At 33.6% G+C, this 27,618-nt stretch overlaps 1 protein-coding gene across 4 annotated transcripts in view; it reads right to left on the bottom strand.

Annotated features, from left to right (window-relative positions):
- The window catches only part of LOC134842024 (cGMP-dependent 3',5'-cyclic phosphodiesterase-like), a 92,691-nt gene extending 70,644 nt beyond the window's left edge, over positions 1-22,047 (bottom strand). Inside the window, exons 1-2 of one of the 4 annotated variants that reach the window (XM_063858165.1) lie at positions 21,227-22,047; positions 14,811-15,150 (exon numbers count right to left, since the gene is read on the bottom strand). In XM_063858165.1, the coding sequence (XP_063714235.1) occupies positions 14,811-14,845 (35 nt within the window). In that variant the 5' untranslated portion in view covers positions 14,846-15,150; positions 21,227-22,047. Of the gene's footprint in view, positions 1-1,740; positions 2,204-6,631; positions 6,698-14,810; positions 16,103-21,226 lie in introns of those variants that run through there. The other 3 variants (XM_063858168.1, XM_063858164.1, XM_063858166.1) reach the window with 3 other exon arrangements.
- Positions 22,048-27,618: the final 5,571 nt, after the last annotated feature.

Here is a 27,618-nt window from a genome sequence, read left to right as displayed (position 1 = left end):
TTTACTTTTTTCATTTCATCAATTTTTATTTATTTTTATTGGCCAGGTGCCCTCACGTTCACCAAATTCCTTTCCACATTCTTTTCCCTGCAATTTGATCCCCCGCCCCTCGTTCAACGCGTTCCAAAAAAAAGAGTTTTCGAAAACTTTCTGTGACAAATTCTGGCAAGGAATTAAGGCTTTAAATTGTTCGGCTTTTGCGGAATATTCAGCTAGAACAGTACACAAAAAAGTAACTTTAATGTGTTTTGCAAGCAATATTTAAGTTCAATATAAGTTCAATTTGAGTTTAATATTCAAGAATCAGTTATAATGGAGCTGAGGAAACTGGATGAAAAAATAAAATGTCTGTTACGATTTAAAGTCTAACACAACTGCTCGTATCAATTTGCATAAGAAAAGAAAAATTACTAATTTTTGTTTCAACTTTTTTGAAACCATCTCGCAGCACGCAATGTAAAATTAAAATGATATATTTAGCATTGAGCTAAGCACTAAACATGCCAAATTGCTTGTCACAATTCAATTTGGAAAGATTGCTAAGACAGACTAAACCTCCACTTACGCACTTAAGTTATGAAAATTGGCCACAGGTGAAATGTATATTTCCTAACTTTGAGCCCAGGATAGCTAGTTGAAAAGTCGATGTTTGTCTAATTAAAAACCACCCAGAGCTCAAATATTCCTTCACGTTCTGAAATGAAATTATGACCATTTTTTGTATTTCTTTAGTTTGAGAAACTCGAAAAGCAAGTAACATCAAATTTCAAACCATCGAGTTATCAGTATCAAAGATTTTTCCAAGCCTATAAAGAAAATCACACGAACTGAATAAACGGCAGTACATTTTTGTAATTCCACTTAAATATTTTCCGCAAAGATTTCTGCCTGATAAATGAACGCTTTTTCTATAGTTAGCATTAGAAGAAAGCGCAGCTGATAAGCTGAAAATCTTAATTTCGAAAGTAAAGAATGTTTATTAAAGAACTCGTCGGCAGAAGAAATTTGAAAATTGCTTCTCCTTTTCTAAAATTTTTTTTAAACATGATAGCTGGTTTATCAGAACAAAGGACTGAATACTCCGACTGCCCCTTAACTGGCAGTTTTTGTTCCAAATTCTTGCTAAGCTATAAATTGTGTACAACCAATATGAAATTCAAAAGCTAAAAATTGAGTAGAAATGTTTTGACCGAAAAAATTGGCCTCAATTCAATTTGGAACAATTGTTGGTTCAGATGATTTGCCACGCATAAAAAATTTGCTTATGAAAACTATGGAAGTATTATTTGAGCAGCATTGTTGTCCACATTTTATTCTAGCGCAAGCATCTCGCTTGTCAATCAAAAGGTTTCTGGATCGATTCTCATTTGCGGTCAACTTTTGTAAAATCCGTCTGAATTTTAAAAAATCTCCCAAGGCATATGTAGTTCTCTTTTTCTTCAAAAACCGGCAAAAATAAGGCAAACAAATTAATGCTTTTTTTGCTAAACTTTTGTCCAATTATATTCGAATAAAGCTATTTTTTTAGAGATTCTTCTACGTCTAAGACTACATCTAAGGATCATAATGATTACTGGCGACCTGTCAATTTGAAGACTGAACCCTGAAATTTGAATTGAAATCTGAACATCCTCACTTGGACCATCAGTCTGATTCCAAATTACTCGTACAAGATAATATAACTTTAGCTTTTTTCACATAAATAACAGAGAAATCAGCTTATACTTATAATCTACTCACGTTTCGGTTTCCTCCATTCGTGGGTAATAATTGAGATTTAAAATAGGTAAGATGGTTGTTGTGACAGCAAAAGAACAGCAATTGATAGATTGTTTCAATTTTCAGAGCAGTTCAAGTTAAAACTGCTAACATTTTGGGTTGCTCTAAGTCGCTTTGACCAAACTATAGACAAGGAATTTCTTGGAGACAAATTTGGTAAAGAGAGAGAACGATTTTGAAATGATCAGCTTTGCAGATACGAGTCCGTATGGACCCTCCCGATTTATGGATAAATAGAGCTGACGGGTTTTGTGTATTTTCTAAATGCATACCCAATAAACCATTTTTCTTAAGTTTTAACGCTACTTTTGACCAACTCATTTTCCTTAAGTAACAGGGCTGCTGTTATATATGTTGCCAAGTTTAACGTGTCACAACAAAACTGCAAAATTAGTACAAAGTCGTTATAAAAATATATCCGTACAAAAACAATCAAAAATGATTTTTAAAAAACAGCTCTTTTGTGGCGTTGCAAGCTATTAAAACAATGTTCCGCATTCAAACAGCATTGCTTTACAAAAAAATCAAAATATCAATTTTAAGATAAAATGTTGACAAGTTTATTAGTTGTGTTTTTCCGGTATGGTTTGATGAAATAACATAGTGGTCTGTTAGCCGAATTTCTCAAATCAACTGAATCGTTTTCAATGAAACGGTTCCCGTTTTTTATTCCTATTAAAAATGTATGCCTGAAAGGAATGAAAGGGCATCATTCAATTTTTGTTATTTTTTCTTGATATTTAATTTCTTATCTGTTTAAGAGAAAACTAATTGGCGGCTTTGATGAAAAGGCAGTGCTATTCCAATCCGCGACTGTTGCCAACTTATTTTAGCAGGGATTATGAGCTGTTTTAAGTTTGCCGAGGTGCAGACAGCGGTTGCAAAAGAACAAAAATCGGGGCTGGTTTGAGCGTCTGGACTGTTATTCTAGCTTTTTGATAGGACTTGAATGTCGTAAAACGCGGGTTCAAATGCAGTTGATTATAAGCGCGGGCAAATGTAATCTGAACAAAATTGTCTTTTCTGGGGACCCAAGGGCACTTAGTCTTACTCTTGTGCTATCTTCTCGACAACAAAACAACGAGAATAAATTAAGCGTGCTTCTATCTTTTTCTATTTTAATTCCAAAGTGTATTTCAGTGTGAAATAAATTTACAGTTTCAAAAGAAAATGAACAAATTTAGGGTTGCAGGAGTTGGTTGCAGAGGGTATGGTATATAGTATTAGGCTGGGCTCTAAAGTGAAGGTACAATGCTGCTCTATGCTGGATTCGAATCGATAGATTTTAAATTCCATTTTATTTCATCAAAATTGTGTGTATTGTTTTATAGTTATAATAACCTGGTATACCGTAATAGTACCATGTCAAATATGGTCACGTCCAGAAACGCATGCTGTGAAGTATTTATGAAGGGAGGGAAGGAAAAAGCCACGAAATATGCGCCTAGTCATAAACAATACTGTTCGTATCAGGGCGCTGCCGTGATTGTTCTGACTGCCCATCAACGTCTTTGAAACAGTTTTTGAATATATCAGTTGGAAAAAAATGATGAAACTTTCAAAAAATGGGAAAGTTTGAACTCTTGTGGACTTCTTAAAAATTTTAACAATATGGCCCCACAAGCTAGGCCAAGTGATGGTCTTACTCTTAGCGTATAGTAACATATCAATAACGCAAATTATCTTGCCTCAATTGAATATGGAACAATTTATGAGCGATTAAAAACCAGCTTATGCGTTAATAGCTCGCAATAATCGTCGCAAATAAGCCAAATTGGCCCATTTCAAACCCTCCTCTTTTTAACTTTTTTTAATGAGCAGAATGAATTGGAAAACCCGTTGAAATTAAAACATAACATGTGGTAAATATGCAAAATGCACGCAACTCAAATAAAGTTTAGTAAATTGAGGAAAAGTTTGTAAAATGATAACAAGACTCAAACCTCTGTTCTTAAATAACACTTATAGTACCCTGGTATGCATAACAGTACAATATGGTCACTTCCAGAAACCGATGTTGTTAAGTAAATATGAAGAGAAAGAAGGAAAAGACCACAAAAATATTAGTCTACTTGTAAAACAGTAACAAAAATTTGCCAAAATGAGGGATGCCTTATCAGATCCAGAATACAAAGTTACATGAGCTAAATATTACATCAATTTATTCGCTCGCAAATTATATAAGGTTTTTTCCCCATAAAATTTGTTCGGACCATAGCTTTGAGGCAAATTGACAACTCGATCAAAAAGGTAAAAAATTAGTCTAATTAAGCAAGAGACCGTTTATAAAAGCTAACATTTAAAAAAAACGTTTAAAAATTGACCAGATTGAATTGAATAACCCGTTACAATTATAACAAAACCCGTGGTAAATATGTAAAATACATGCAGTTCACGTAAAGCTTAGAAAATTGAGGAAGGTTTTTCAAATGATAGCAAGACGCAAACCTCTGCTCATATATACCCACTATAGCTTAGAGAAAAATTATCTAGCTCACGTTATATTTATCAGAAACCAATTTACCATTCATCTCCTGCTTTTAAAGCAAGAATTCATTTGGGACCTTATAATTAAGCATATTTTCTGTGATGTTTTTGGTTAACAATGTGAGAAAAATGTATGCTGTGAAATTTGACTCAACGAAATTTGACCTCAAAAACCGGGTTTAATTTTTAAAAACAGAATAGTGTTATATTTTTCATACAAAAATAGGATAATGAATGAAATAGTTTAAACTTCATTAGAAGTGATAGAAAAATGAGAAAATCCCGCTGGGATAAAAAATAGTTCTTTTATTGAAAAGATGAAAAATTAATCAGTTTTTATAGCAAATGGATTTTTTTTGCCACCGGAAATAGTTGAAAAAGGCGTATGTTGCTGTTCATTATTCAGTCATTTCAATATGTTTTAGACTAAAACAAAATATTTTTCGGCTTAAATTTTGCGTATCAACTTTTCTCAACTATGGTAATTGAAAGGCAAAACTGCCCTTTTTGATGTTTATTTTTTGAAAACTGGAGATCCTTTAAATCGATTTCTTTTGATTGATTGCTTTTCTGTTCTCTCTTGATGAAAACTGACATCTTAATCAACGAACTCTATCTTAGCCGAATGTTTTCGAGGGATGTAGCAATGGCAATTTCCACGTCTCTATAATCATAAAAAAGGTTAAAAAAATTATATTTAATCCAAAGTTTTTCAAAATGGTTTGCAAAAACTTTTTTCGAATCATTCAAATAATAAAATTTTTACTCCACTTTAAAATACGAAAAAGGAGACGCTTGCTTCAAAAAAATGCGCTTTCCACGTTTCGTTTTGCGTAAAAAGACAACTTATTCTTTGTCTGTTTGCCCGAAGAATTTCTCTAAATAACTTTGCCAATCCTGATAATTGCTGCCTTACCTTAATGGAAATTGATTTTGATTTAACGACCAATTTTTTTAGGTCGACCAAATTGATTTTCCGAGCTCTCTCAAAGCGCTATAACAAGCCTCTTCTATTGAAAAATTCTTCGCGGTGCTTATTTGATATCGGTGACTCTCTCTCCACGTGTGTATTGCCGCATTTGAGACTTACTGGATTTCAGGGGTGGATTGGGGGGGGGGGGGTTTTGGGGGGCGGACGCCACTCTCTCAGGGATTTGACCCCCTGCTGGCCCAAAGGGCCCCCCTTGGTACTATTTTGAGATATCCATGTTTGGTGACGGACCCTAAAATTTTTCTAAAGGCGCCTTTTGGCGCCAATAAATACTAAATTTTGGGGTGAGCGCGCGCCAAAAAAATGCGATTTTTTTGTCAACATTTTCCAAAAAAAGGCTTAAAAACGCTTTTTTCGGCCTGTTATTTCAAAATTTTGCCTGCGGCGCAGAAGTTTAGGCAAAAACAAAGTCTTTGTAATCCTTTGAGAGAGCTCGGAAAATCAATTTGGTCGACCTCAAAAAAGGTCAACAAAATTTGGTCGACCTAAAAAAAAAGGTCAACAAAATAAAAATGGAGAGCCTGTTTTCGAAAAAAGAGCTGGATCTACCTAAAAACCCCCCACCTTTCAAGCAGGGGCGGATTTAGGGAAGGGTGGACGCCCCCTACCCCTCCCCTCTCCCATTCTCAGGGACTCGGCCCCTTGTCGACCCAAAGGGTCCCCCTTTGGTACTTTTTAAGAAATCCATTTTTGGCCGACCGACCCTAAAATTTTTCTAAAAGCGCCTTCGGCGCCAATATATTTTAATTTTGAGGGAGAGCCTTTTTTGGACTATTTTTTCAAAATTTTGCCTTTTTTGTCGTCTTGTACCCATAACTTCTGCTCGCACATATAACATACTGCCAACCTCCCTTCCCCTTCCCCTATCCTCCCCCTTTCTCGCTTGACTTTAATATAATAAGCTTAGCTGCAGAATTGGACTGCTTGGCAGTATAATTTAAGCAAGGTGGTTAGATCTCCCTGAAAACGCCTTTTTTGGACTATTTTTTCAAAATTTTCCCTGTTAGATCTCCCTGAAAAACGCCCTTTTTGGACTATTTTTAAAAAGTTTGCCTGCGGCGCAGAAAGTTTCGCCATAACAGGGACTCAAACCGTGCTTAGGGAGAGCTCGAAAAATCAATGCGTTTGGTCGACCTAAAAAAAGGTCGACAATTTTTTTTTTTTTAAATCCGCCCCCTTGAGAAAATCCTTCTAGATCCGCCCCTGTTGTCAAGTATAAAACTCTCAATAAAATACTCTAGCGCTAAATCAAAGTTTTTTTTTATTTAGCGTGGTGAAGATTCTTTAGTTGATACCATAGGGATAGGAGGGGGAGGGATTGGGAAAATGTTAAATAGATCTAAAGAGCTAAGCATGTCAAAATCACGAAGTAACAATTCAAAGGTCCAAGCAAAGTTTCAGCAACTGTTTTCTAACTGCAGATTTGGATTTTTGGCGTAAAAGGGGAATTAAGGAGGAAATTGGGAAGCAAATGCCCTCTCTCTCTCTCTTTCTTTCTTTATTTCCTTACTTCTGCGATTTTGTCCCAATTTCCCTTCTCAGCCTCTGTCAGTTTGGACACTGAGCGGGTTGAATAGGCAAGAAAATAAGAGAAAAGATAGTTAAAAGTTACAATATAACATGACTGTAACTGTACGCAGTTACTCGGAAACAGTTTGCCAATTAACCTGCCATATGCTGTGGTGTTCTGGCCCGTGAAACAAACTCGAGACAGGGAGATCTAACCGCCTTGCTTAAATTATACTGCGAAGCAGTCCAATTCTGCAGCTAAGCTTATTATATTAAAGTCAAGCGCAGAGAGGGGGGAGGGAAGGGGAAGGGGGAGGGGAATGGGAAGGGGGGGTTGGCAGTATGTTATATGTGCGAGCAGAGGTTATGGGTACAAGACGAGACAACTGCAGAGTCAGTTTTATCAATTATGTAGCTGATTGAAATTGAAGGCTACTTTTCCACTCTTAACACTATACCTATAGTACTACCGATCGCTAACTTAGTTAGAATCTTATTGTTAACAAACCCCTTAAATTATCTAACCTAGAGAAGAAATTAAACCTTTATGAATGAATATAATAGCTCAACAGTATTACTTCAAGCGTGTATTCGATTTTAGTGTTTTTTTTTTCAAGAATTCACCTTTTTGCAAAAAAATTGCAAATAGAGAAAATTATACTCAAATTATAATATTAATAATTATATTGCATCTTAGCCGAGTAGAAAAAATGTTGAGCTTATAAATCAAAACAATGTTAAGTTTTATCGATACAGTTCTCAAATCACAATGGTAAAATCACATATAACGAATAGTCGTCTTGAGCAATCAGCAAAAAAAATCTGCAAGCGTTTTGGAAGTTAGAATTTTTCGAACCCAAGGGATATGTTTTGATTAATGGGAAGAAAGGAAATTTCATGACTGCATAATCCAGGAAGCCAAGGTAATTAAGGTTAGAAAAGGAAATACAGTAAAGATTGTTTTTTGCAAGACTGTTTTTGCATCATTAGAGGGAGAATAAACCCTTAATCGGAAAAAAACCCTAACCTTTGAGAAAATCATTTTCGTCAATTATAATCCTCTCAGTTTAATTTTTAAGAGTTATTTGGCACAATCTTGGTAAAAAATAAGCCTTCTGAAAATATAACTCATTGATTACTCCTGATGTCAATTTTTTATCTTGCACAGAACTACTTCGCTGCCATTTTAGTTGCCGGTTTTTGATAATTTTTTTTCTATGTTTGTTACTATTTCTTTCAAAGTGACCACCTTTTCTATTTAAATTTCACGGCAGTCATTTTTGGGCCAATTTTTTTCGAAAGTTGCCTGCACACGAAAAAGTAAGGGTAAAATCATCTTAGCTGAATTAAGTTTTATAAGTTAAATTCAATTTCACCTTACTTTACTTTAGCTTACGAAAAAAAATTAAGGTAAATTTTACCTAAACTAAATTAACGTAAATATAGTTAAAATTGATGGCAGAGACAAATTTAAAAAAAAACCCAAACAAACTGAACTTCGTCAAAGAAGCCCTCAATTTTGGGGTGCGGAACACCACTTATCCCAATTTCGGTTCACCCTTTGGCAATAAATAATTTTAAAAGCACTTATATTTTCCAAGTCGGCTCTTTTCCATTTTCTCCAACATAATTGATAAAACTGTCGTAACGTTGTCATAACGCAATGAAATTGTGTGAACAAACTATTATGAGTAAAATGGTTTTATAATTTAAATCATACACGCATAATAATAAAAAATTAAAATAGAAAATTTGAATTGTGGGTAGGAATGCAAAAAGACTTGAACCCTATAAAAACTATGCAAAGCCTTTTGGTTTTAAAAGACGATTATTTAGATTTTTTTCGGTCGTCTACTCTCCACATCTACATTTGGTAATTTTTTTTGAACAATAATGACACTGTTTTTGTAAATTATGATTTAATCGGTGATCTAGTTTTGATAGAGGTCTCAAGAGTTTAACTGAACAGATGATTTTGTCCAAGTCTTGAATTTAGAAGAAAAACCACTAAATTTCTGAATAATATGGGTAACTAAGACGGAAATCAAACAAAGCTATTTATGTCAAGCAATGACTTGAACATTGGCCTAGACAAAATGACAACATCATAAAAGTTTCAAAAAGAGCTCTAAAGTATTTTAAAACTGGGACAGAGTCTCGTGGTTTTGGATTATTTGTTGGTCGTTTCTTCCGGTCATCTTTCCTCCACTACTACATTGAATATATTTGTAGAAAAGCATGCGACACTTTTCTAGAATCAGAACTCCAATGGTGCTCTCAATCTTTTCAGCGCAAAAGGTTTTTGCAAAATCTAAACTGTTCGATTTTTTGACAGAGTTGAAGAAAAAAGAAGTCGGACCAAAAAGTCGGGTAAAAAAACTTCCCCTTCTTCACCATCGACAATTTTTCACATCATTTTCAAGTGAGCTTAAACCATGTAAGCCAAATTTCAAAACAATTGTGGTTGTCAATCTCTGAGGAACATTTGTTACGTAGCATTCAGATTTTGTCCAACACAAAAAAAAAACATCAAACTAATAGTTTGACCTACCCAAAAAACGAAGTGCAGGTAAAGTGTTCCTTCTTCCAGAAAAATGAGACCTTAGAAATAGTCCAATCAAGCTCACTTGACTCTGAAGCATGAAAATCTCTGAAACTGTTCTTTTGAATCTCAAACAATAAAATCTCAAAAAACATTTTGAAAACTTCGAAAAATGCCCGTTTTTTTATTTTTCCAATTAGTTTTTCCATCAAAATTGGAATTTTAATTTTTTGATGGTTTTAGCTAAATCAGTAATTGATCGTTTCAAGGCTTCATGCTTAAATAACTTGGTGCTATTTTGCATTGAAATGATCCGTATCATTATAAACTTTTACAAGCTGAACACAGCGAATCCCTATGAACAAAATTTTCTATTTGCTGACTTTGATTATTTTTCAATTTATGCAACTCAAGTTTATTTTTCGATTTTTCTGCTTGAAATGGTCAGCTAACAACCTTCAGAAATGGTCAGCTAACAATTTTTGAAATCAAGCTTAAATTAGAGTAGATATAAAATCCGGTAGAATCTCGTCGAGACAAAATTAAGGCGAAGCGATGCATGACTAGATATAATTTAATCGCTTTTTTGAGACTTTCTAGCGTTTTCGGGTTTCGGCAAATTTCGAATCGAATCGTTCTGGAAGGGGGTATAGTGGTTAACACCTTTGTCTGTTGGAATATAAAATTGAGTTTGAACCCCGAAACACATTTAACTTTCGAAAACTTTTAGCGGATAAAACCATCATAGAATTTCTGGCACAAGTAGTTACCAAACACAAAAACACGCTCTTTTTTGTCAAAGGGTCTAAGTTTTGTTAATCTTCATTGAATCATTAATTTCATTCTCATTCTGAAATTTAAAAACCCTTTGCGCAAACAATTATGGCTTGCCATTTCTTTTTATCCGTTTTTTACAGATCTAATACAAATTGTTTTTGCGACATGATCTCAACTTGAATTTTTGTTGATTTTTAAAAGCTAGTTCGGATTAGGAAAAAAAAATTCTAATGCTTGAATGATGAGAAATTGTGTCATTGCAGCTCAATCAATCTACGAACCAAATCTATTACTAAAAAGCGACACGTTTCTCTCTAAGTAGCACAAATCCAAACAGAGCTAACAAATTAGATTGATTCCACAGTCAATTAACCTTAAGCTTTTGATTAAGATCCAGGAAATCTATTAAATTCAATTTTAAATTTGGCACTGCAATAATCTGGCATCAGATGGCATGCTATACATCGTGATAAGGTTCAAACGAAAAATTTTGCTGAATTACTGGAACGCGTTGAAGTGAAACGGATCAACCAAATATCAACCCCATTTTATGTTATTTATTTAAAAATGAAACTATCTTCCCCTGAATAGACCAAATGAACAATCTCCCCCTAAAGTTAAACGACCTGTTCAAGCAGTGAGGCTGCAGGTACTAAAATAAAATCTGATTGGCTGACAAGAACTATTTTCACCAACTGATCGATCTCCTCCCTATTTTGATTCAGGTGGAGGTTATTCGTTTGGTCTCAAAATTTTCTACCCCTCTAAATAAAAACAAAGAGTTGGCATTAGAGTTTTCTACGAAGAATTCCGTTTTTGCTGCATTCTGATTGGTAAAAAAACAGACCATTTTATTCTATTTAACATTAATCTCCCTCCTTTTTTTAAATGAGTAAATAGTTGTTAAGTAGACCCAATGAAACTATTGAAACGCGTTGAACTACGTTAAATACATCAGAAGGCAAAGATCTTCCTCACTTGTAATTTTCGATTGAAAAAATTGCCCAATGAATTTATTGTCAACTATAAATTGTGTACAACTATTACAAACTGCACGTTCTATAACTTTTTGATATAACGTATTTATGTGAATTCTATAACAATATAAAACATTTTATAACACCTGTACGGACATTTAGAACATTTGGTTTGTTCAGTTCAAGGTTGGTCATCGTTTCAAAAAATGATTGGTTCTATAATTGTTCGAACTATCGAAGAAAGTGCGGAATTTATAAGTCGGGGCAGCTTGTTTTTTTTTAATCAGACCAATTCTCAAAAGAGTTTTTTTCTCGTGGCATCGATCACTTGATCTTGGTGGGCCCAATCGACTTCGCTTAATGCTATAATTACCTGAACGGAAACTAATTAAACTACTCGTTTGATATTTTGATGCTAAAATTTTGATATCACGCATGATTTAGGCACCGCAAGTCATCCCGCACTACATACCAGTTTATGTTGAATGAATTGAAACAAATTATTTGGTCTAATTAATTCCTTAAACGACTCCAAGTGTTAACACTTAATATTTGATAATATCAGCCAGAGTTTAATAGTTTAACAAAACAATTCGAGACCAGTTAATCGGTAGTCGGAATATTCATGGCCTTGCCTGATACGAGCAGTCTTACTAAAAGTATGCTTTGATCTTGCCGTATTTATTTTTTTTCCGTAAGGCGACAAGGCGTAATTGGTTTCTTAATAATTTTCGCTTGCTACGACATGATGTCCTACCATTTTTGATTTCTCCTGTTTTAAAACAAATAGTTTATTCTAAATTGAATCAACATTTTTTTCAATCTAAGGTTTTTCAATATTGTTTTTGTAATGTTATCGTCAACGATTGATACTTGGCATTCAAACCTTTCTAATTTGAAGAACGTTTCTCCTATTTTGTAAAGTATGAATTATGGGTTTTATAAAAATTCCAAGTAATTTTCAGAAATAGTGAGCTGTCGCTTTTTTGTTGGAAAAAACTTTTCGTATCAACTTTGCAAGTATATAAATCTTTTTGGCACCATTTCTAAAGCTACGTACGTTATACAGCATTCGGCTGTTTTGCTGAACTGGTTCAGTAAACAACTTCTATTATCTCATTCAAAAAAAAACTAAGATCAATTGAATTCTGCATGCAATTGGCCATTACGAAACGCAAACTAGACTAAAATTCTTCATCCAGATTTAAAATAAAATTTAAACAAGTTAATAGCCTGAAAACTAAAGTCTTTGATTCATAAATAATCTTTTGAACTAATTTCCTTCCAACCAGCTTGGTACGTGTAATAATTTTTAAAACTGATCATGATAAAAAGTAGTTGTTCACAAAAAATAAGAGTAATCTGGCAAACATCGTCATCTTGTATGCTAGATTTTTGATTTTTCTAGATCATTAATGTCAGTATTTATAAGAGAAGGCCAAGAAGTGATACTTGCAGAGTTACCAATTTTTAAAAAATAAAGCTAACCTGTAAAACTGTTTCGCCTGAAAAATTTTTTGACCGAATGGCGGATTGCGCCTCTAAAACCCTAATTCTTACATCTCTGGAGTAAAAGAATGAAAAAAAAATAATAATAAAAATTGAGTTAGAGATAAAGTCTGGATCAAAAAATACGTTTCGGTAAGATACGGAAGAAAAGTTTCGACTAATAAAATTACAGAAGCTTTTAGAAAAAAATGAAATACTGAAGGCAATTTGTTAATTGTTTCAAAGTTATCTTGAATGATTTGTCAGTTTATGTCAATTTGTTTGACCTAATTTTTGTTTCTTGAATTGGAAGGTATTGCTGATTTTTTGTCGAGCTTCCATTTTATTTTAACAAAAAGTGTTCAAAATTTTTAATTGAATTTTTTCAAATTTTGCACTGTTTTATATCTATTAATTGAATAACAGTAAAAAATTTAATTTCAATCAAAATAGCTAGATAAAAATCATCACAAGCTCTGGTTTTGGAAAATATAATTTGGTCAATTTCATTTCTTTTTCTTGTATTTGATCAACTGTTACATCAAATTTGGTTATCGTTCAATTCTCCAACTTAACGTACAAAACGGCCAATAATTTATACAAGAACTCCAACAGGCCTCCTCTTTTTGCTCCGACTTTCAAACAAAATGGAAAACTTATGCTCTGGTTGGTTTTTTTATTCGTCCATTTTTGGCAATCGATTTAATAGTTTTTAACATACTATTTTTTATACCTCAATGAGGATATAAATTCTTTGAACTCAAATGTAAAAAAATATTTGACCTCAAATTAATTTTGCAAAAATCTGGGAGTTTGAAAACTGTCATTTGTACCATGCTCTGGACTAATTTATGCGTGCTTTGAAGATTTTATTCATAATGCTAACGCATTATATTCAAAATATTCATGCGTGGTGAATTATCTCGCTCAACAAAACTGTTCTAAATTGAAGTGAGGATAGCTAATTGGTCGTATTAATTCGTGCGACTCAATATTTTGTTCCTGCTTCAAAGAAACTAACGGTTCATTTGTGCTCGGGGTGGTTTTTTATTCTCCAGACAGATTTAATCCAGTAATTTTTGCCAAATTTTTTGAATATCTTTCGAAAACTTCGTTGTAAAAACTTTAAAAGACATTTCACCTGCGATCAGTTTTGTAAAGTTCAGGCGGTTTAAAGATTGCCAATTTGAGACAATGATTACGCGATATATTTCGTGCTATTAATGCGTAAGCGGAGATTTAATCTGAATTATAAATTGTTCCAAATTGGATTGAGGCATGCTCTTTGGTCTATTTAATACTTTGCCATACTTTGTACTGTACATAGATTGTGGAGGATGATTTAAGAAAATTGATTTTTTTTAGTTTTTTAAAAAATTCATCAAATATTTAATTTTAAATTATTCCAAAGAAATTAAAACGCTGTCAGAACGGAACATTCAGGGTTTCGCGCTCATACGAGCAGTCTTGTTACTCAAGAGCACATTAGTAGCTAATGAAATCCATCTACAAACTGAACTCGTATACATTAATATCTTTCGTCGTTGGAACTTCTCTCAATGCTGCTATGAAACGTTTTCTTACTGATTCGTTACAAGAATTTGAACCTGAGATATTTTTTGAAGTGAAAGTATTTTCCAAAAAATTGCTTGTTCATATTTCCAACTGTACTTATGATGCTTTAAAATTATCTTTTATCTCGTCCTCACATAATTTCCAGCTCACATAGATTTTTTGACATGTGAAGTCGTTTGTCAAATGAGATCGTAACCCGCCTGAGGCTCGACTCCTGATTTGACTGAAATGTCCAACAATTTCCGTTTTTGACTTTGTTTAACTTTAGGGGAAAACGTTCAACTTTTTTTGACAATGATCCGTTTTTTAAAAAGATTCGATGAGTAATCGATTATAAAAAGTATTCATCATTAATTTGTACTCTGACCAACTTCTGAAAGTTAGCAAGGATAAAAGGGAGAGTCTTCGCGATTCAATTTAAAAAGCGATAGTTAGCTTTACAAACTGTTTCTGAGCCCTTAAGACAAAAAAAAAACATTTTAGACATCGATTATGGACTCTGCTTCTCTTGGAGGAGTGAAGCGATATCAATGGAGCTTCATAGCTAGAGTTCAGGATTTTATACAGGTATAAACAATCTGCAGGTGTAAACATTGAAGTAAAAACATTTCGAAAATTTCTAAATAAGGCTATAAATGCAGTTTTTTGAACAGAATAAATATTTTCAAGATGAAAGTGTACTTACAGTTTGAGAGAGGCTTTCCGAATGAAGCTAGCCATGACGATGATGCTGACGAACGTGCCGAATAAAGACAAAATATCGAGTCAGATTTGAATCTGCTTCTATCGTGCGGAGGTGGTATTTCAGAAAGTTAATTATAGATTGCTCTCAAATTAAGAGAGAGCTTGGTCTGCATATATATAGACGGCGAGGGAAACTAAAGTAAAAGAAGCGCTTCTGGCGAGTATCATTAGTAAGGTATAAAAGGGCAATTATAAAAAGCAAGACCGAACCAGGAATGTATTGATAAAAATTTACGCAAGATCTGGGGTCAATTTTCAATTTTCACGCTGCGATAGATGAACTAATCAAAAAGTGTGTCACATCGTTTAAAATACTCACTTTCTGTAACCAAAACAGGAATAATTTAGCTTTCATTCACTCCGTCGGTGATTCTGTACCCTTTCAACGATCCCCGTGCCAATGCTATTATAAAACTGGGGGATTAATGCGTAGCTCGGGCTTAAGTTGGGGTTAATTCAAATTACAATTGGGGAATTTTCAGCCCACAAACTGAGATCGTTGTAACGGTGGAACGGTACTTGGCATTTCAAGGGAAGCGCAGTTGCAATTTCCGCAAAATTATAGAAACGAGTGCACTTAAGAGCATCATACCTTCTTTTTCTTATTTTTCAGAAATAACTTTTTGCATAAAACACAAGTTTTATCGCAAATTGTTTAGTGTTACTAAATTTAAAAACTCTTGTGATTGAAATAAAATAATTTATACCACACAAGAAAGAGGAAATAGTACGGAACACTCGGCTTCTTACAGAAAAGCACAAACGAGCATTTGATTTTTCAAAATGATTTTCTACGTTTTTTTTTCGGATGGCAAATCTGCGTTTCATAACCGCCGACCTTTTATGGGCAAAGGTGACATTGAGTCATTTCAACTACTCGCGTACTTTTTCCATACTAAAAAATTGTCTGAGGCCTAAAAAAGCAAAAAGCGAGAATTTTAAATAGGCGCCTAACACGAAATTTTAAATAGGCACCCAATACTGTATAGTCTAATTATTGATTTGTTATGCAATAGTTCAAAATCGATAAGAGTGGTAGACAAGCTATCTGAGCAGTCCCATCGTTTTGCTGCAACTGCTCTTTTTCGGAATTTTTCCCTTTTTCATGATAAAAATTTCTCCGATTATTCGCATTTATTAATGACTTAAAAATCTTAAAAAACACTTTTGCTATAAATTGGTGTGGATTGTATCTGAAGTGAACCCTAGGAAATATAAGGTCGATTTTTTGCTTTTGAAGCGAAAAAATATCATTTTTTCAAAGCTTTTTTGATACAATAGGGGCCAAATTTTGTCTGAAATAGTTTGCAATGCAGTTAAAATTTGAGAAAAGTACGCATAATTATTGCGCACGTGAGTTTTTTTGGGAGAAGCACAATAATTAAAGCGTAATACAGTTGCAGTTTTAGAATATTTTTTTTCAATAAAAGCAGATTTACGTTTGGAGGAAATTAGGGGAAGGTAATCTCCGATTATCTGCCTATTTCCTAAACTGAATGCATGATTTTTGAATTAATCGAATCAGCTAGCTACTGAAGGAACGCCTGCTGCGAAAACACAGTTTTTAATGTATTAAACCAACTGACGCCTGAAGGATACAAGCAAACGAATCACATAAATGAAGATTTTTGGAGGTTCTCGAAAAATTTCACAGCGATTGAAATAAAAACGTTTATAATGAAGAATGAAGTTGTTTTTTATATCTATACATTTCCGGATGAGTAATGAAAAATAGAAAACTATAATTTTGTTTGTTTTTTCATCATTTTCAAAATGAAAACTGCAAAAAAAAGGTGCAGAAAAAAATCTGAAAAAGATGCAATACATTTTTCGTCATTATTTTCAATTTTGCAGTCGTAGACAAAAACGGTACGGTGAAAGTGCTCAAAGAATATATGCTACGGGTTAAAATTGGTAATATTTTTAAGAAGATTTGTTAATGTAAATGCACTTGAAAAAAGTATAAGACTTTAAAAGTGCTACGACTTCGACTTAACTTAATGCTAATGCAAGCTGGGAGATTGAACCCATTTTCAGACGAAAATGGCGGCGTGTGAACGGAAGCGGAATTTTATGACAATCGCATACGTATGAAGTCTTTAAATCAACCAACTGTGACACGTTGAAATCTTACCTCAACAGAGCCATTAAGCCCATTAAACTGCCCCCAGGCAAAACTGAAATATGGGGAATCCAATTACACATGCCAGAAGGAGCGAATGTCCGAAATGTATGATAGCCAATCAAAACTCAATATTCAAAATTTTGAAAGGTTTAAATGTCAAAACTAGTCAAATTTTGCTGTTTTTGGGATGTTCAAAGGATGTAGATGAATTGGAAATTTTTGAGCATTCGGTCTTTCGGTCTTAAGAATATTACCCTTGAATCATATCATTGAGTGCCATTTTTGAAGTACAATATACAACATTACTAGAAAAATCTTGTCTAACTTGATTTACTATGCCGTTGGGCCCAAAACTGAGTCAGGCTTTTTTAGTATGCTCTTTCCTTGCATAAAATTTGTCTAAAAATCTTTTTTTCTCTTGCAAACTTGGATTTGGATGCAGCAGCGGATTTAGGGGGGAGTGGGGGGAGGGGGGGGGGGGGGGTCGGACGCCTCATCCGCAGGGATTCGACCCCCTGCCGACCCAAAGGGTCACCCCTTTGTACTATTTTGAGACATCCATTTTTGGCTGACTGACCTTAAACTTTTCTAAAGGCGCCTTCGGAGAAAATTTGTGAGAGCCAGAAAATCAATTTGGTCGACCTAAAATTTTTTTGAAAATCCGCCCCACTCGAGAAATTCCTAGATCCGCACCTGTTTGGATGTATGAAGTTTTGCCGAGAGGTTCGGAATTAGTATGACAGGAGGGCGGTCTCGGTAAAGACAAGTATGATAGATTATTTCCGCCATTTCTGTGAAAAGTTTTAAAATGCAAATAAGCAAATGAACATATTGTGCCCGAGGGTTTTGAAAGCCCATCACATTTTTTCACGGACCCATCTATATTTTAGGATTTATTTAAGGAGCCACAGTTTTAATTAAGAAAAGTACACAAAAAGCCAGAGTTCTGCATATGGAACAAAAATACGAAAAAGTCAAAAAAGTTATGCTAATACGGCCGAACGTTAACCAGACCGTACTGAAAAAAGAATTAGTTTGCTGAACTAAAATTTCAAAATCAATAATCAAATCAGGACAAAATCATGCTGCATCCGCGGCAAAACTGCATCCGCTTTTCAGAATAACAAGTCATCAAAAAAACTTCACAGGTAAGATTTTTAAGGGTGAGATTAGAAAAGGAAGTTTGTCAACGCAGGTAATTATAGGTCAGCTTTGAAATTGAACGCAATTTATAGCCAAAAGTGCGCTCCGTTCGTTCCTATGCGGCTAGAACAGGAGCAGATGGTGATTAATGATCGATCACCATAAGAATTTTTATCTAAAATGTCAGTTTCGTTTTCTAGTATTGCACGGAACCGGTTTCTGGTTTACCTGTATTGGAAGTCTTTATGAATAATTAGACTATCAGTTGAAATAAATAAAACAAAAAGAGCTTGTGCCAAACATAAAAATTTATCTGTAAAGCTCTTTGCATTATCAACGAAATATAAAAAAGAAACTGGAGAAGAAAATAAAAAGATAAAAATAACTGCAAAATGAGAAAATGAAGAGCTGTTCTATAAACACGAATCGATTGGCAATTATGTAGATCACCCAGGTCTAACCTAGATCCGCCCCTAACTTGAAGTTTCATTTCTAAGTCAAAGTTCTACAGAACTCTAATTGTATTTTGCTTAAAATGGGGTCTTCAAGACCATTTTTAATTTAACAAAAAGACTACTCGTACCAGAATTTTCCGACTTCGCTTAAGCGTTTTGAAAATAAGTGTTGATTGAAGTTTTTTTCTAAATTTTCAAGAAAAAAGTAAATCTGAAAAAAAAAAAACAATTTATTTATTGAAAACCTCCCCCCCCAGGCGCATTGACAAACTATAAAATACTTATTTGTGTCTACCCGCATCCAGTTTCAAGCGTTAATAACCTCTCTTTTTGAAATCAAGTATAATCAATTATAATACAGTATAATCGATTATAATCGATTATATTTGTCAAATTTCTAAATTATTTGTTTTGTAGAAAAATCCATTATAATTGATTATAATTGATTATAATCCATTTACTTGCCTATTTTGTTTTCGACCTTTCATCTGAATTGCTTATGTTTTATGCTTTTTGTAGATGTTGGTTCATGTGAAAAATGGTAAAATTGTTTTAACTGTTTTCAAGTCAATTCAAATTTATAACGTTTTTTTTTTTCATTCCTTCTTGATTATAGTTGTTTCAAGATGCACATATTAAGTTTTTTTGACCACCAAAATATCAGCACACTGCTTTAGTTTCTTGTTTTATCTAGAATAGTTATATTTCACCTACCGCGGGATTTTTTCAACTAATACGAAAGGATCTCTATGAGACTTTTGTTTCGCGGCAAAACTTTGTGTTCAGATAAACCAAAAAGTGACAAGACATCTCATTTTTAGAGATTTTTGACAGAAAAAGAATTATAATTTATTATAATAGACAATAAGAGATTATAAGAGATTATTAGAGATTTTCGGAAAAATTATAATCGGCTATAATTGATTATAATTTATTATAATGTCACGAAAAAAGTTATCATTATAATGGATTAAAAACCGTTTAAACATCTAAATTTGGTGCGTATAATTAAATATAATTTTGATAAAATTACAAGTATAATTGTAATTTACCAATTATTTTCTTTTTTACTGAGAGCGGATTGTCTTGCGTTATTTGAATCAATTAGTTCGACCAAAGTCAATTTAAAAAAAGTTGTAGACGTGTTAGTTCACCACTTTTGCATTGGAAAACTAAATAAAGTCAAAACTGAAAACTGCTAAATATTTGGGATCTTTTATTCCCCTTCATCTGATATTTTATACGGCAAAAAGAAGAATTTTTGACCCGAGGGTACAAGATGATTTTTCTACCCAGAATTAAGTGATAAAAAGAGTCCGTATGAGTTAGAGCAGTTATGTACCGAACTCCAAAACCTTTTCAAAAAATTTTCAGAAAACAGAGCAAATTAAAAGCTCTTAAAAAGATCAATTTAAGAGTATTTTTTTTGCGATCACAGAATTGTTAAATATTTTTTAAACCGATTAGCCAGAAAAAAACGCGTGATGAAAAAAATTAGGCAAGTAAAAATAGTAAGCTTTCTATGTTAAAATAAATCAAGGAAAACTCTTTGCGAAAACTGCGAACCGTTATAGAAAAACGCTTTATGCTCAAATGAAACTTGCTCCAGAAAAGGATGGATTATCAAATTAAGAATAAGTAAAATCAGCAACTATTTGAAGGAAGAATGTTCTCGTGGACCAACACTGATGAGAAACGTAAGAACTCGGAAGTAAGTTGTTAATAACTTAATCAAAATTGACATACAGTTATGCTGAAAAAAACAATTGTCAAAACAAAAAAATGGGACAAATTTTTGCAGTTTTTTTTGTGATTTTTCAAATCTGTTTGTAAGCATTAAAGCGCTAAGCAAAGCGCTGGACTAAAACTAAGTATTACATGGCCTAAATAAAAATAAACTCCCTGAAGAATATATTTTTTCTTAGGCCATGAAATACTCAGTTTTACTCCAGCGCTTTGCTTAAAGCTTTATTGGTTACAAGTAGATTTGAAAATTTCAGAAAAAAGTCGGCTAGAAAACAATTAGCGGTAACGTCAAAAACGGAGCAACCGAACAAAAAATATAAGTATTTAAACTAATGCGACTAATCAACTGAGCGTGCGCTAACCTAAGTGAACTCAGAAGTCTTTAATTTCAGCTTTTTTTAAAAATATTTTCGTGGTATGTGTTTTTGCGCAGATAAGAAAGTTATCCGAAATTGTGATCAGGGTACAAATAGAACAATTTTCAAAAAATTTTGTAGTAAAAAAAGACTTTAATCTGTTTTCCAACCAATTCTGAAGTCCGGCTTAAGTTATTTGCAGCAATAGACTCTATAAAACAGAATCCCAGCTCTTAGATTGAAGTGGATAAAAAATGTAATTTGGTTTAGCTAATTGGTTCTTCCTACTAAAATATTGAAACCAGAAGAAACTCGAGTCTTTAACCACCGGAATTTTAATTTAAATTTTCAAACTAAGCGGATTTTACGTCAAAAAAATCAAACTCTAAATCAAATTCACTTTTCCTGAATGAAATATCGCCCTTTAAAATCTCAATATAACCGTCCCAATTTTATTGCATCGGCTTCCATGTAACAAAGTTTTATTAGTTTTTTCAAAAAAAAAATATATGCTAATATAACAGTGACACACGTTTTTCACCAGACTGTAACCAAAAGCACATGTATTCGAAAAAAAATGTTAGCGAAATAATAACGAAGTATGATGATTTCAATGGTAAGCCAATAAAATCCAATCGAATTTTGAGTTGATAAATAAAAATTGACAACAAAGCGGAACAGGAGATTACGGCAATATGTTGTTGGGATTTGAGCGATTTGTGCTCCGAATAATATGAGCAAATAAACAAAAAAATTTGGAAAAAATTGAAGGTTCAATTATTTATTTACGCCAAATGAAAATAAACGCGGTCATATGTCATTAAATTCCGCATTCAAATGCATTAAATAAATAAAAAATGAGATTTTTTACTGACTGTGCTCAAAGAAAGCTAATATTCGTTCTAAAAAACACTCAATTCGGACAGTAAAAATGTCTGAATTGTGAGATAATGTAGAATTGTAGAAAAGGGGATATATCTAATATCTGGTTTAAAAAATTGCATCTGTATCGCGACCCAACTAATATGCTAATTTTGCTGGACGTTTTCTTTTCAGCCATTGTCATCAACAAGTAACGTGAATAGAAAGCAAAGGTAAATTCAAAAGCACTTCTTAATAAAAATAACTATTTTTGGCAACAAAAAATGAGCTAAATGGTATTACTTTAAAACCAGATTATTTTGATTAAGCAATAAGGAAAAAAGAACTGTATTTCGATTTTGTTCCACTAATGAAACTTTTTTTGGAACAGATCGCAAAGTTCGAATTAACATTTAATTAAAATGCAGCCATCAATAGACGCAGAAAAGTAAACGCAAAAATTTGAACAGCCGACGATTATCAAATATGTTATTAAAACATGTGCTTTTATGTTTGCTTTCAAGGGACTACAGCATGTATAATTTTTTAAAAGCAACCATATGGTAAAACTAAAACAAGACAGAGAATTTTAATTTTTTTTTCAGCTCAGAATGTTTAAACAGTCTTTCTGGTCTTTAAAGATTCATGACACCGGAAAAACATGCGGACCAAGGGAAACTGAAAGCGCCAATTTCAGTACAAGATTCAACCACATTGAAGCTTAACAAAGAGACTTCAAGTCTGTTTAGGAATGAAGATAAAGAAGAAAAATCTGTTTTTACGGAATTTATTAAAGTTATCCCAGATTCGACATTTGAAATGACAGCTAAGAAAAAGGGAAATTTAACCTCACATTGAAAACTACCTCACGTAGCTCGGCAGAAAGCTGGTACTTCGTTTTTCAACATAATAAAAAAATAGATCGACATTACAATGTAGTACCTACCCCTATGGTATGTAGTAAAAAGTATTTCCACCCCTATACAAAAAAACAGAAAATTAGCAATAGTTTTTTTTGAGAATTCTATTATTGCTGCCATATGATTGGTCAACAATTTGTCCAAATAAATCTTCTTTTAACAATCTCCCTCCTTTCTTGAAGAGAGAGAGGGGGGGATGGGGGACAGAACGTTAAGAAGATTAAAAATTGCTACAATATTTCAGTTGCTATCAATTGGAAATATTGCTTTCTGAAGTCTGTCTTCACAATAACTAATCAATTTCGATCAACTATTCAAGGGTGCACCAAATTACGATCGACTATTTTGTAAAACCGGGAGTATCAAATAAATTTGCACCCGGGTCTTCAAAAACCGGTTTGCAGAGCAGAACATAGAACAATACTACATATCAAACTCCTCCTGCAAAAATAAAACAAAAATAATTGATCACTTTGCAAATAGTAAAAAAATTGTCCAACCAGAATTATGATTGAAAAAATTGGATCAAGGAAAATATTTCTTCCCCTAGCTTTAAAAGTGCATACTCCAAAAAATACAAATCCCATTAGGCTCTCCAATGCAGTTCCATGTTCTCATTTTTCCTCAGCTTCCTCCTGAGTTAGCGAAAACATTCGTTCTTGATTTTCGGTTAGTTTTCATAAGATGGTGTTAATAACGACCAGATTTTCTCCAACGTTAGCTCAACAGTCCGTCTATTTGGAGGTTTATGGCCAAATATTCTCTGTCCCCGATTTCCCAGCGCCATATACCTTGATATAAGCTTTCTATCAGCTTTCTTGCCTTAGAGAAGAACCTCGAACAGGAGTTTAAATTTAAAAAAACCCTGAAAAATTGCAGGAAAAATTTACAGAAAAATTGCAAGATTCGATAATTTTTTGTTTTGTACACAAAAAAAACTAAGTTTTTTAGTTTTGAACATAAATAATTGTCTCCATTTTTGCTAACATTTCTTAAACGTTTTCACTTTTTTATTTGATCAATCACCCCACTGCTTACTAACCATTCAGCGAAATCTTTTGTTCGTCAAATTTAGTGTTTTGTCGGTACAATAGCATGCCGAGGAAGGGAGCGATGGCTTCCAGCCCCTGAAATCTGGTTGCCACATTTTTCTAAAGGTTCGTTTTCCTTTGGTATAATTTAACGGCATCGATTTTTGGCCAACCTCGAAAGTTCTCTGAAGGAGCCTAAGTTTGAGGGGGGAGGGAGAGGGAAGCGCGCGCCAAAAAAAGCCATTTTTTTGGTCATTTTTTTTTAAAAAGGCTCAGAGCATCATTTTTTGCCCGTTTTTTAAAGAGCCCGAAAAATCAAATTAGTCGACCACCTAAAAAAAGGTCGACAAAATTTTCATTTTTTTTTGAAAAATCGATTACAAGGATGCCTCTGGCAAAATTTGAATGTCAGTGTATTAAAGCGCCAAATAAACAGCCTTGATATCAGCAACTGATCCATATATTTTTTGTTTTGCTGAAACTTTCAGTTTCTCAGCCACCCATTGAAGTTCTTTCTCTTACTGCCTAACCCTGTCGGCGCTTCCTTTATGTGCGCTAACCTGGCTATTGTCGTCTCGTTAGCTTCCCGTCAGGCGCTCTTATGGAAACATCTGATACGGATTTGCCTTTAGCGTCTGTTCTGTTCAAAAACTTATTGTAATTCAACATTTAAATCGCATATATTTGGAAATATAGCCAGTAGACAGTTGAAAAAAAAGTCATGAGCGAAAGGGAAAAAAGTTTTTTTTTCAGAATGAGGAAAAAATATGAGCTTAGAACTCTTTGAATCTTTCGAAAAAATTATTTTTGACTCCTTTTTGATAAAACTAGAATATTTGGAAATTGGATCAGTAGGTAAAAGCTTTATTCCGCTGGGAAACTAAAATCCCCTTTCGAAGCTAGAAGTCAATCACGTTTTTCGTGACCTTGACACTTTTGCTGTTCGATAGTAGGTTTTGCCTTTTTTTAACAAAGGAAACGAACTGAACGCCACATCCTTTGTTAAAAGGAAATCGAATTGACAAAGAGCGCAACTCGAGCGCAACCGAATGGTACCCTTGTTAAAAAGAAATGAAAAACCAAATCGCGAAAAAAAAATTAGCGTTAGCAAATCTTAAGATTTTTTTTCTGAAAAAAAAAACAAAAAAAATATCACCAAGACCTATTTAAGAATTTTCACTACATTCATGACTCTAAAAAAAATAACTCGAGTTATCCTTTATCACATGTCATCAACGGCTCATTCCCAAAAAACGTCCCATATAGGATTAGTTTCTGATAGCGCCATCCAGATTTTTCCCACCCTTTAAGTCTCACCATGCCATCACAAAGAATGTGAAAGATTATGTTTATATCAAAAAATTTCTTCCAGCTGGAGCAGGGTCGACTTTTTTTAAGTCAAGAAATTTGATTTTCCGAGCTCTATCAGAACACTTTAAACACCCTAACTTGACAAAAAATTGTGCGCCGCGGCCCCAAGCTAATTATTGAAAAAAGAAACAGGTCAAAAATGGCGTTTTTGGGAATTTGACCGAAAGAGCGCGTTTTTTGGTGCGCTCTCCTTTTTAAAACTAGTATATATTAGCGCCAAAGGCGCCTTCAGAAAAATTTTAGGGTTGATTGGCCAAAAATTGATATTTTATATTAATACCGAAGAGGGCATCTTTTAGTTGGTGAGAGGATCAAATTCCTGAGGGAAAATCCCCCGACCCGTTCCCTAAATCTGCTTCTGAATTAAATCATCGGCAAGTCACTGATTCTTAAAACAGCAAAGTCAAGTTTCGCATAAAACGGAAAACATCAATTGTAATTGAACACAGCAGTTACATCACTCCTTACTGACATATTGCCAAACAAAAAGTCAGCAGATTTGGTTGAGCGATTTGCCATGAATGCGATGACAAATAACAAAACCTTCCTTGTCAGAGCTTCGAAATGTGCAATTAAAAACGATCGGAGGCATTTGAAACTTTCAAAATTTTTGAATTTTGCTTTTTTCTGCTCATAACTTAGTAATGAAAATTAACAACAAAGTAAATACTTTCGCTTTAATTTGCCTTAAGAAAAAAAATAGAAACCTGAACAGAAAAAAGTTTTGAAATAAGAGCCCTGAACGAAGCATGCTAAAAGTTATGAAAAATTTGGTAAAATTCTATAAGTTTCTCGAGAGTTCTCCTAACCTAGAGCAAATTCCTTCTTTATTTTAACTACGAACATGGAAAAAACTTTAGTTGATATTTTTACTCTAAAACAAAAGTTTTCCTTCCATAACTTAACATTACTCTGAGAGTGAGTTTAAATATATTCAACTGACAGTTGGAAGAGGGTAATGAACGCAAAGAAACAAAAAAAATTAACTAGTTTTCAAAAAAAAACTTAAATTTGCGAGTTTTAAAGAAAAAAATATTGGTCGAAAAAAAAATTTATTAAAAAGAATGATAAATATTTACAGCAATGGTCGGCCTCTTCATAAATTTGCGAGTTTTAAAGAAAAAAATATTGGTCGAAAAAAAAATTTATTAAAAAGAATGATAAATATTTACAGCAATGGTCGGCCTCTTCATAAATTTGACGAAAAGTTGTTTAATTCCAGAGTTTTGATTTCGGTTGAATCGCACCAGTTAACAACCTCCTCCCAGAACTGTGCAGAATGCAAAAAAACTGCTGGTGCAAAAATAGTCGCTGATAGAAAAACATAGAGTGCGAAAAAATTGAAATTGAAAGCATGAGCCAATGGGTGGCTATTCTGATCTTAAAGGACCAAATAGCTTAGTACAATCAATCTATTGAGATCTTATGTAAAGTTATAGAAAAAGAATGATTGAAACCGCTCTAAAATATCACCCCAAAATCGATCATTTTAGGATGTTGTTAATCAATCAAAATATTTGCCAGAACTACCTAATCAATTGCTGATAAACCTGTATTTTGATTTAAGCCTGTAATTAATTTCAAAAAGTCTGGCTCACGTTTAATACATTATGAGTTAGGACCGATGGGTATAACTCATAGAGTAATTTCGGATAGGGTACACCGTCTGCTCGTCACGCTATCTTATTTTCGGCCGGATAGATTCGTGCAACTTCTTAGTCTAATACGGATCCTAATCTTACTCTTATACTATCTAGTCTCAGGTTGTTTAACTAGTCTCTGCTAGGCTCAATAGATCTAGGGTATACTGGTTTATTGCGGCTGCTGAAGTACTCGGGAGAGTTCAACTAATTTCTAAGTTAAATTCAAATCTCTCTGGTGCTGAAATTACAAGTAATTTCAGCACTTACAAATAAGTGGATTGTTAGTTAGATGGATCATGATTGGTTAATATTAAATACTTTACATTGGTAAAATATCTAATTTATCCAATCATAAAATGTAGTTTAGATCAGGTTCCACCCATCCGGGTTTTACAGAGTTTTTTAGAATAGTCTTTCTGCAATTCAAAAGATGGATGATGGACGTTGGTATTTGGCGAACATCTTATTTCTTCTGGGTTTTCTTATTAGAGAAGTCCCAGATTCAATCGTTGTGTCTTCTCAAGACAACGACTGGGTTTTCGCAACAAACTCAAATCTGATTTCAGAATGGTTGGCTATGTCAGGTTTTTCTGTTTCATTGGTGAGAACTTCTTTGTGTTTGACCTTGTCTGGGAATGGCGTGGAGATTGTGCGTGGAGGGGATGCCTGGTTACTCGGATCTGTACGTATACTTGAACATCGAGGTGGTCATTGGTATAGTTCAATGAAGTCCTTTTCTGCGAAGTCAAGTCGTACTCTAAATCCTTTGAGTTGTGATTGTGGGCGGCATATTGATTGTAGTTGGCCATTCTTTCTCAAGTGTAGTAGGGTCGTTTTGTCTTTGGATGTTCGTCCTTGGTGTTGTATTCTGATCTATGTATTGCATAATGTAATTTACATTTTATAAAACTTTTATTAATTTAATATTTTTTAATTATGATTTTAGTTAGTTGTTTTCACAAAAGCTTTTTGTTTTAGTTCAGTTATTTTGAAGAGTTACTCACCCTTGAGTAGCTCTTATTAAAAATAGGAGTATGGTCACAAAGCGTGGATGTAGCGCGGTGGGTTAGGCCGGCTATAGAGCATGCTCAGGACGTC

The sequence above is a fragment of the Symsagittifera roscoffensis genome, chromosome 3 (assembly GCF_963678635.1).
Source record: "Symsagittifera roscoffensis chromosome 3, txSymRosc1.1, whole genome shotgun sequence".
Lineage (NCBI taxonomy): Eukaryota > Metazoa > Xenacoelomorpha > Acoela > Convolutidae > Symsagittifera > Symsagittifera roscoffensis.
This window is presented reverse-complemented; position numbering and strand designations above follow the sequence as displayed.